This window comes from Salvia hispanica, chromosome 5 (genome assembly GCF_023119035.1).
Source record: "Salvia hispanica cultivar TCC Black 2014 chromosome 5, UniMelb_Shisp_WGS_1.0, whole genome shotgun sequence".
In the NCBI taxonomy this organism is placed as follows: domain Eukaryota; kingdom Viridiplantae; phylum Streptophyta; class Magnoliopsida; order Lamiales; family Lamiaceae; genus Salvia; species Salvia hispanica.
This window is the reverse complement of record NC_062969.1, coordinates 37,429,843-37,440,750: the sequence shown is the minus strand read 5'-3', so window position 1 is coordinate 37,440,750 and position 10,908 is coordinate 37,429,843. Positions and strand designations below refer to the sequence as shown.

General features: G+C 33.6%; 1 protein-coding gene across 1 annotated transcript; it reads left to right on the top strand.

Moving 5' to 3' along the window:
- Positions 1-5,705: 5,705 nt before the first annotated feature.
- LOC125186186 (ras-related protein RABA5a-like) lies at positions 5,706-10,865 on the top strand. Its single transcript, XM_048082533.1, has 4 exons — positions 5,706-5,965; positions 7,274-7,962; positions 8,251-8,574; positions 10,568-10,865. The coding sequence occupies exons 2-4, from the start codon at positions 7,608-7,610 to the stop codon at positions 10,798-10,800; spliced, it is 912 nt and encodes a 303-aa protein (XP_047938490.1). The 5' UTR covers positions 5,706-5,965; positions 7,274-7,607; the 3' UTR covers positions 10,801-10,865.
- Positions 10,866-10,908: the final 43 nt, after the last annotated feature.

Here is a 10,908-nt window from a genome sequence, read left to right as displayed (position 1 = left end):
CAAAAGTGTAAAATTATAAAAAAACATGCAAACATCAAAGTCCAGAAACACCGCGTACATGCAAACGGCATAGTCCAGTGGCCATTTTTTAAGTTTCTTTTATTTCTTAAGTGGTGTAATAACTTTACCAAGTCATACATGTATTGACAAGAAATACTTATAGCATGTACTTGATTTTAATCTATCGACCATGGTATTTTCTAGCTCGATTTAAATGTACAAATGGGTTCTTTAGATGGTCCAAAATCTAAATGTTGGTCGCCCCCTCCTCCCCACCTAAATCTTCCACCGAATATAAGAAGACAAATTTGTCTACAAGTGATGCTATTTGGCTATAATGTGTTTTGCTACTGATACAATTTAAAATAAAAATTAATTTATTTTGTTGGTGGTTCAAAAGAATATCTAATTCACTTAACAACATAATTTCTTTATTTTTGGTATGTTTTTTCTATTTGAATCAAATCATAATTTCTCTAAAAGTTCAAATGGATGATAATATAAATAGATTTGCAGTTAAAAAATTACTAAAACGTGATCATTTTATTATTTAAAATTTAAAAAGTACAACCTTTTATGGATAAAGCTGCTTTTTCTAGATCTTATTGTCTGCATTTCATTAAGGAAATAAAATCGGTTTATGGAATTTCCGTTTTTTGATTCGCCTTCAACAGCATTGGCCGTTTTAAGAAAATTCTACTACTATTAATTCATTAAAAATTCGATACACATTAAATACGTCAGACACTTATGATTATTTTGGATTTTTGGGGATATTCGATTGCACTTTTTCGACTAAATATGAGCATTACTATTGTATCTCAAAACAATTTGCTCCTTTCATCCAAATCTCAACTTAGTTGATAACAAAACACAAAATTTTAAAAATTGAGAAAAAAAAAAAGGAGAGAGTAAAATTTAAGAAAATAATACTAACATTTTTTGATAAAAATGGAAATATCTAATTACTTTGAAATAATCCAAAAAAATGAGTACTATATACTACTACTATTATTCAATTGTATCTTATACTAACAAATACTACAAAAAGAGAGGAGATATTATGATATACTACTAAAAAGGACTCGAGGGATCAAGATTAGATCCGTTGATTATTGAGTGAAACCATTCAACTTTCTTTTATTGTCCAAATATTTAGTCGCGGTCATGATTAGCACGTGCCATTGAGAAATCAATTTAAGCTTTTTCATTTCGTTTTGCTAAAGCTCTTTAGGTCGTAGCCAATCATCGTTAAGTGATATCTTATCTTTATGATAAAGGAGAAAAATGTCTCCAAGATCCAATGGTACTAAATATTCAATTTTTTCAAATTTATTCTGGCTTTAGAAATAAAATTTTAAGATATGATCATAAATAAAACTGAGGAAAAGAAACTGAATTCAACTTCACATTTATACAAATAGTTAGGGATTCATAGTCAAACTAGATTTATAGTTTCAATTTCAGAATCGCAAGTCATAACTATCTTCATGTCTTTATGCTGACCGCAACCAACATATAACCGTTGATTTTAGGCTAAAATAGTAACCAAAAAATCATTGAAGATCAAACAGTTGGAAAAAGGCCAAAACAACTCCAAAAACATTGATTTTGGAGAAAAACTAGAGCCTTAACCATGATCACAAATTTACTTGATAAACAAACTATAATTCCGCTTCTCTTAGAACCATGACCATTGATTTGATAATTTATAAACAGGTGGCATGCCTATAAACGATAAGGGTAATTGTATTTTTTTTTTCAAAAGAAAAAAGAAAGGCGAATAAAATGTGTGTATATTAGAAATGGTAACTCACCCCTTAAAAAGCCTGATAAGGGGGAGAATTATCCATATTTTTATAGATGAGTTAGAATCATTACCAAGCCGATATGGGACAAGATATTAAGAATTTTAACATGGGGAAGATTATCCATACTTTTATAGGTGAGCTTGGTATGTGGGACAAGATATTAAGAATTTTAATAGGGGAATGTTTATCCATACTTTTATAGGTGAGCTAGGATCTTTACCGTCCATACTTTTATAGGTGACCTAGGATCTTTACTGTCCATACTTTTATAGGTGAGCTAGGATCGTTACCAAGCCGATGTGGGACAAAATATTAAGAATTTTAATTCGCTCCCACACGTGTGGGCCGGAATGACACATCGGACTTCCATCACGTGGGTAGGCAAGAGAAGAGATAAAGAGATAAATGCGTAAATCGAATGGTCGCTCTTGTTAAAAGACCTTATGAGGGGAGGGGGGGGTTATGTGTCTTTTATAGGTGAGAGTAGGATCATTACCAAGTAATGTGGGATAAGATATTAAGAATTTTAACAGTATAATTATAAAAAAAATTTAATAATTTATTGTAAATATTATTAACATTTATAAATTGAAAGGGTGCTTATTGAGAATTTTTGCTTTAAGGTCAAAGAGTGGACTTTGACTGCTAAACCATATGTAGAAAAGATGTTGTTTCCACTAGGAAAATTATGAATGTTCTCTGATGACCATATTATCTATGAGATATATCATGAAGCGTGCATAAATCTTTTTTAACTCTTATTATTGTTTTATGAATCATTCTTGTAACTGATACATGTTATATTTCTTTATAATTGCATTGATTTTTTTTTTCTCTTTAAACACACATCCATGCAAGACTTTTCTTTCTCTTACAATAATACATTTTTTTAAAATATGAATTAAATGTGTTTATATATGTAAATGTAATAGTATAATTGTTCTTTCAACATTCAAACGCTAAGATCCCAACTTGTTAAAAATGAGGTGATTTAATACATAACCATATTTCTTCATCCTACTCAAGATACACAACTACACAAGCATAATATATAAATCAAACTGTAGTCTTCAATTGAGTATACATGTTATTGTATTAAAACTATTTTTATAAGATAAAAAAATTATTATATGACTGATAATAGATATTATTAAAATCATTAATTTAGTAGTGAAACTAGAACGAGTGTGTATTTTAAGAGAAAAGAAATAAGAAAATCAATGCAATATTAAGGATTTGTAAATTTTTCATGGCATCAGAATTATTTTATATGTGATTTTTTCTTGTTCAGCTTTCTGAAACCTGAATATTTCTATTTGAAGAATCTAAAAAGATGTATTAAAGTTTCGCAATCTGAAAATGCTTTCCAGGTTCTCAATACTTGATAATAAAGTGCAACACCGCAACAAAGATAATGGTTATACATTAATAAACAAATAAACATGTAGTACTACTATATCATAAACGAAATTTTAAAATCAATAAACTCTCCATCTCTCTGTCTTGACTTGTCTATCTTTCTAAGATCTCAAAAAACACCCAGTTTTTCGATGAAGCAAAGATCTCACGCATGTTGGTTGAATCTCATACACTGCAGAGAAAACCATGGACATCTTTGAAGCCTGTATGAATATGAGTGAAGATCTAATCACTACCAACCAACAAAATTCATTAAGAGAAATAGTTGATAGAGGCACAGCACAAAAAGGTACGCCCTCAGGATGCCTCTACCTGAAGATCTTGTATGCATCGAGTGTTAAGAGTTCGTATATTGTAAAACCTAATTTTCAAGTCTGAATGGTTGCTTATATAAAACAAAGAGTAAAGGCCAAAATTGGTCCTAAACATATGGTCATTTTACCTTTTTGGTCATAAACTTTATCTTTTGGATTTTTTGGTCCTGTATATATGGAAATTTGATCATTTTGGTCCTCCCGTCAATAATTCTGTTAAAAACTAATGGTCAATGGATTTAATCCCGATTTTGACCAAATCAAACTCTTAATTTTGATTTTTAAGTCACTAATTAATCTCTTAATTATTTTAACAAATATCCATTTAAAATTAGAATTAAATCTTGGGTTTTTATTGTTGCTGGAGACGTTGTAGAGCTCCAGAGTCGATTGGTTCAGCGGAGGAATCTCGCGGGAGAATCGGTTGGAGTCGAGCGGTTGTGGTCGAGAAACAAGGTTTTGAGGTTTAGGAGGGAGTAGAAGTCGGGGATTGGGCCGGAGAGGGAGTTGTTTCGGAGGCTGAGGACGCGGAGCTGGTCGAGGCCGGCGGGGGAGGCGGCGGAGACGGTGCCGCGGAGGGCGAGGCTGTTGACGTCGTAGCGCACGATTCGGCCCTGGGCGCACTTGACGCCGCTCCAGTGGCAGCAGTCGAAGCGCTTGTTGGTGGTGTAGAGGAGCTTGCCGTCGAAGTCGGCATAGGACTTGAAGGCCAGCAGGGAGGCGGCGTCGGGAAGGAGGGTGCCGGCGGCGGCGGAGGTGAGGAAGAAGAAGAGTGTGAAAAGAAGCATTGTGTTTTGAATTTTAATTTTAAATGGATATTTGTTAAAATAATTAGAAGATTAATTAGTGACTAAAAAATTAGAATTAAGAGTTTAATTTGGTCAAAATTGGGATTAAATCCATTGACCGTTAGTTTTTAACGGAACTATTGGCGGAGGACCAAAATGATCAATTTTTCATATGTGCTGGACTAAAAAATCCAAAAGATAAAGTTTAGGACCAAAAAGGTAAAATGGCTATATGTTCAGGACCAATTTTGACCTTTACTCTAAAACAAATTCTATACTCACTTTTATGAAAAGAAGTAATTTTATTGTATTGTGTTTATCTAAAAACGAATAAATCTAAGTCTTTTTATATTGTAGACTTCACAAACATAACCCCCCCCCACCCCCTTCAGTATTAATACTCCTTCTCCTTCCGTCTCATATTACTCGCATTTTTCATTTTAGATCGTGAATTCGGATTACGTAAATAATATAATTAAATACTAATATTTTAATTTTTAGGTGTAATAAGAAAACACTTAATTAACTCTAATATCTTAATTAAATACACTAATTTTTACTTAAAATCGAAATAGTACAAATAGTTGGGACGAGCCGAACCAGAAAAGATGCTAATAGCATGCGGCAGATGTAGAATTATATACTACTCCACTCCATTCTATATGAAAAAATGTTTTATTTGTGGACAATAAATTTTAATATATAATTAGTAGAAAATAAATCGAAAAATTGAAGATAGAGTACGAAAGGGAAAGGGAAAATGTGGTGAAATAGTTTTTAAAAATAGAAATTAGATATCCATAGTATAATGAAAAATGTGATTATTTTTTTATTGACCGATAGAATATATTATTTGCATATATTGCATTTGTAATCAGAGAATCTACTTCTTTTGTCCACGATTAAAGTTACAATTTCATTCGATGAAAATTTTAAGAAAGGATTTAAGTTAAAGTCGGTGAAAAAGATTATGAAATACTTTATCCGCCCCATAGAAATAGGTCATATTTCATTTTTCGTTCGTTCCATACAAATAGTTCATATTTATTTATATCAACATTTTTCTCCTTTTATTTTACTTTGTTATTTTTGGATCCCACTGATCACTATATAATTTCAACTATTTTTTTTCTTTTATTTTACTTTACCAATTATGCATTAAAACTCATGTCAATATCAAATGATCTATTTTTATGGGACGGATGATTATATGAATGGTACATCTATACATTCAAAATAGAAAAAGTAAATAAAACTTTGAACGGTCAATGTTTTAAATGGTAAAATAAGATTATTTCGTGCATAGGGAAATATAATTGTTTCAATATCATTTAAAATTGTTTGGGATTGCTAATTTTGTAGTAGTAGTCAATCTCTCTAAGATCATCAAATTGCGGTAGCAATATGGTAACCCGGAACCATTTGTGCGTTCCATCAAAGCATTTTAATCTGTTTAGTTTTTGTCCCGACCCAAATCGTCAAACCTAACCCTACTCTTTTCTAAACCCAGAACAGAACCGTTACAATTGTTTGATCCTCTTCCTCTTCCCCCTCTAATATCTCTGCAATATATACATTTTATCTTCCTTCATCTGCATTTCGAAATTGCAGCATTGGTTGTTTGAAGAGCGGGGTATGTTTCAATCTTCAATTTTCAACACCATTCAATTTTCTCGTCATTTCAATCCATCTTTTTTTTGTTGTTTTTGATACGATGCCTTGAAATGTGGTGATGTTGATGTATATCATCTCTTCTCGGGGAAATTTTTTTGCTATATATTCCGATGCGAAAGCGCTGAAATGCGATAGGTCTATTTCAATTCTTTTCTCTCAATTTGAAAGTTCGTGATGATTGCCTTTATTTTATTTTTTTAGGGAATGGTTTGATAGGATTTTGTTGGCGCTTTTTATTGAATGGCTTGTTTTCGACATGCAATTTGCACTAATCCTCTCTTCAACTCAGCTATTACTTGTTTCATATATTTAGGATACAATTTGTAGCTTGAAACGTTCATTTCCAGCATGATATGGTTTCCTCCTTCACTTTGCTGGATTTTCTCTGCACATCTAGCTTTAAGATTTTTGGCAGTAAAGGTCTTTTACCCTTCTGTTTGTTGACTGTGCCTTTTCGATTCCTTTCCATTTGTTTTCCACCTTTTCACTGTGTGCTTCTGCTTCCATTGCACAGCACTGCATGTCATGTACTCATGTGCCAAAATTAAGCTTTTCACAAATTGGTAATATCTGTTCATATCAATTAAAAAAAACTACAAATTCATGCTACATGTAGTGTCATTTTATTTTTAATGCGTGTGTTGGTAACTCGTTTATTGAATTATAGCATACCTCAAACTATAACTATAACTAATTAGTTTGTCAATTAGGTGTATGTCTACCAGTGGAGTTTCATTAGAAAATGACTTGCGTCCATGGTTTTTGATACTTACTCGTTTCTTTCATGCGTCTTTTGTTTCTTATCAGCCAATAACTTGCACCATAGATTTTCTTGTCACTAGTGAATTACAATACTTTCCATGGGTTTGATTTCAAAGGAAGAGTGGGGATGCAGTAGGGCAAAATTAGCATGAAGGAGAGAGATATTTTGCATCTTTAAAGAAGCGCTTCGTGTGTTTAATCTACTAAGTAAATTTCAAATCCCACTTTTGGTAATACATCTCCAAGGATTAGAGAAACTTATTTTTCTAATTCTATACTACATTTTAACTGCTGGTTTGAGTTCAAGGAAGAGGAATCTATCATAAGAAATAGGCATTTCACATTTTTGAAGAAGCATATGAAACAGGAATCTGTCATAACAAAATAGCCATATTAACAATAACTAAATAAATAAAAAAGTGTTTGAAAGAATTTCAAGATCTTTTTTCAAGTAACTGTGTAAACTGTGGTATTTTAGGTTTCTAATGTTTGCTTCGTGATGCAGGTGCCTTAACATTCAGTTGTTCCTGAAAGATTAAACAGAGATATATGATTTTTCTGCAATAGTGGCTAGTGGTAAAGCTGCTATTGAAGGGTTGAGTAGCCGGTGATTTGTCTTCATCTTTCGTGTGCACGTATAAATTGCAGGCTCCTTCCTTCGGTGCTGGAGTGCTGCTTCATCATCATTATAACTGACCATTGTCACAGTATTCTCACCTGCCTAGTTTTAAGTTGTAGTTTGGCATTTCTCGAGCTGTGGCATTTATAAGGACCCTTATTTTGTTGATATATATGCAATAGCAAGATATGTTCTTTGGCTGTGAATAGACCGTGTAAAGATGGCGAATCCAGATGAGGAACAACCACAAACACAGCAGCAGACAGAGGATTACCTTTTCAAGATTGTTCTGATTGGTGATTCAGCGGTTGGTAAATCTAACTTGCTCGCAAGATTTGCTCGAGATGAGTTTCACGCTAATTCGAAGTCTACTATTGGGGTAGAATTTCAGACCCAAAAGATGGAAATTAATCATAAAGAAGTTAAGGCACAGATATGGGACACAGCTGGCCAGGAGCGGTTTAGGGCTGTGACATCTGCGTATTACAGAGGCGCAGTCGGAGCACTTCTGGTCTATGACATCAGCAGACGCCCCACATTTGATAGCGTTGGCAGGTGGCTTAACGAACTTCAAAGTAAGAAACTTGATGTTTTAATGCTGCATTTAAATTTGTTTATGGATTTGTCATTCCTCATACATGGATGTGTATCACTATTATTAGATGGGCAAAAACTTGTATACATTCTCAGTAGTTATGATTCATTCAACAATCCGCAGTTAGGGTTTATTAAACACAATTAGGATTTAGTTAGGGCGGATGCATGAAACTGTGCCTCGTTAGAATGATAAAGCTTTATCTTTTTTCCATAGTTGCTCGTCCCGCAACTTATACTTGCTTCTTACAATGCTTCATTTTAAACAGGTCACTCCGACATGAATGTGGTAACGATATTGGTGGGCAATAAGTCTGATCTAAAAGAGGCTCGGGAGGTGACAACCGCGGAGGGCAAAGCCCTGGCAGAAGCACAGGGACTGTTCTTCATGGAAACATCGGCTCTTGATTCATCCAATGTTAATGCTGCGTTCCAGAAGGTGGTGAAAGAGATCTACTATATTTTAAGTAGGAAAGTTATGCAATCTCAAGAACTCAAAGAGAAAGATCCGGATTGGATGGGAGATGGGAAAACAGTGGTTTTACAGGCTGAAGAAGAAAAGAAGCAGGAAACAGAAGCAAAAGCTAAAAAAGGTGTGTGCTGTTCATCATGATTTGGCACTCTCATTTTAGATATACTCCAATTTTCTTCAATACTCTTGAGGGAAAAAATCTATTTTTCTACCATAATCTGTAAATGGCTCAAAAGGTGTTAGAAAATTTTCTATCAAGCATTTACCTTATTGCTTTTCTACTCCTTCAAACTAAGTACTTATCTTTTGCATATCAGGTACTATAACTGATATAGATGTGCATACATACACGTCGATGACGTGCATGTTTTATTTAGTGGTTGTTTACTAGTATGAGATGATAAAGCATGATATATTAGACTTGATATTTTTCATAGTTTATCAATGTCAAGTTCGGTAGGAAGCATTAATTTTTTTTAAAATGCTACAATTACCTTATAACTATACTTAACTGATAATGTAGTGATGTATGCCAGTATGATTTATGTTCAATAGTACTGTATTAAGTATCCCACTTGAGATAGATCTACATCGGACATTTGTTTTGGAATAAAGGTTCTTGTTTATCAAAATCAAAGATACAAAATAATAAATATTTTAGTGAATAATATTTGTACAGTCACATTGACTGCACAATTATTTGCCTTGTTTCATTTTCAATATCAATTTCAGTGTATTTCTTTTTTGGGGGGTGTGAAAGGCGCACAGTGCAATAAATATAGTGGGGTTTTACCATTTCAGGCAAATTATTGTGAATTTGTGATCTATGAAAGGTTGCTTTTAGATTACAGTGGGATTTGGTTGTTTGAAGATGTAATAGTACTATATATAGTAGTTGAATTTTTCTGCTAGTCAAATTTTATGAAATAATAGCACAATTGACAAAAGGAACGAATCGTATACTTTTATCATACTAGTAATATGTTATAGGAAATGGAAAAACGGACTTTGTCATGCTAAATCGCCTTGTTCTGCTAATATCTTATCTAAAACAAAATTGTGCTGTCACAATTGATGAGTATAAATTACACCAAACTGTTTCAGCAGGAAAAATTTTGAACTATACATAATTAGAAAAGGGTATTGGCATGTAATATCACGAAACTTTCAAAAAGTTGGGTTTTTTCCCACGAACTTTAAATTTGGCAAATAATATCACGAACTTTGCTACTTGTATATTATTTCCCACCCGCTAGCTGAGCTGGCAAAATCAAGCATAAGTGGCTTGCCGGAGGTTATCGGAAAGTTGACGTGGCATTCGCCGGAATTTCCACAAAACGATGTCCTTTCACTTATGAAATTTTGCACTCTTTCTTATGTTCTTGAACGATTTTCAATTCTGTCAAAACGATTTTTGGTTCTTTCAATCTGAAAATCGATTCATCCTTCAATTTGCTCGCAGAATCTCAGAAACATTTCATCGTTCAATCTCAGAATCGATTCATCTTTCAATCTCAGAAACATTTCATCCTTCAATTTACAATTTAGGGTTCGCAATTTGGTTGGGGATTTGAAGCCCGACATCAGAGGAAGAATCTGCTCTCATCTCATTTGATTTTCCATCGACGACGTCGGAGGAAGAATTAATGAAAAACGATTCTTCTATTCCTATTGAAGCCCAATTGTGTCGCCTTTCTGTATTACGTAGGTAGCTCTCGTACTGAGAAGTGTCGTTCGATATCCTCACAATTGGATATCAGACAAGAGGGAGGAATCAACTCATCTGTCACCATTTCAATATCCTCACAATTGGATATCACACATCACCTATGTGAAGTAAGCTTGTTCTTCTGTTTCTCGTTTGCATTTCACAGCTTTTTAGTGTTGCTTTTGAGCTTGATATTTAGGATTGACAAGAATGTAGTGTAGTTTTAATGATTTGCATTGATTTGTGAATTGTATAACTGAGAGCATCATTTCATCTCAAAGATTGAAGGCTGTAATTGTAATGGATGAATGAAGGTTGTAATTGTGTTGAGTTTCTAATACATTGCTTTTATGAACTACTCTGTAGTAGCTGATTTATCTCAAAGTTGGTATTTTTTCTGTTGCAGATACATTCTCGGTGTTGCAAACGCGAGAGGGACCACTGCTTCTTCCACTCGCCAGGTTCTCGCCTTCAATGTCGGGGGACCGCTGCTTTCTCGCCTTCAGTGTTAGGGACCGCTGTCGGAAGAAGAAAGACGAGAAGAATGGGGATGGTTTTCGAAAAAAATGTCAAGCTGTTGGCTATTCATCGAGTAGTTTGCCAAATATGATGAATAAATTAAAAAAAATTGCCAAGTAGATTGACAAGTAGATTTAATTTGCCAACTCAACATACATGTCATTTTACTAATAGCCGGAAATTTAGCTGGTGGGAAATAATACACAGGTAGCAAAGTTCGTGATATTA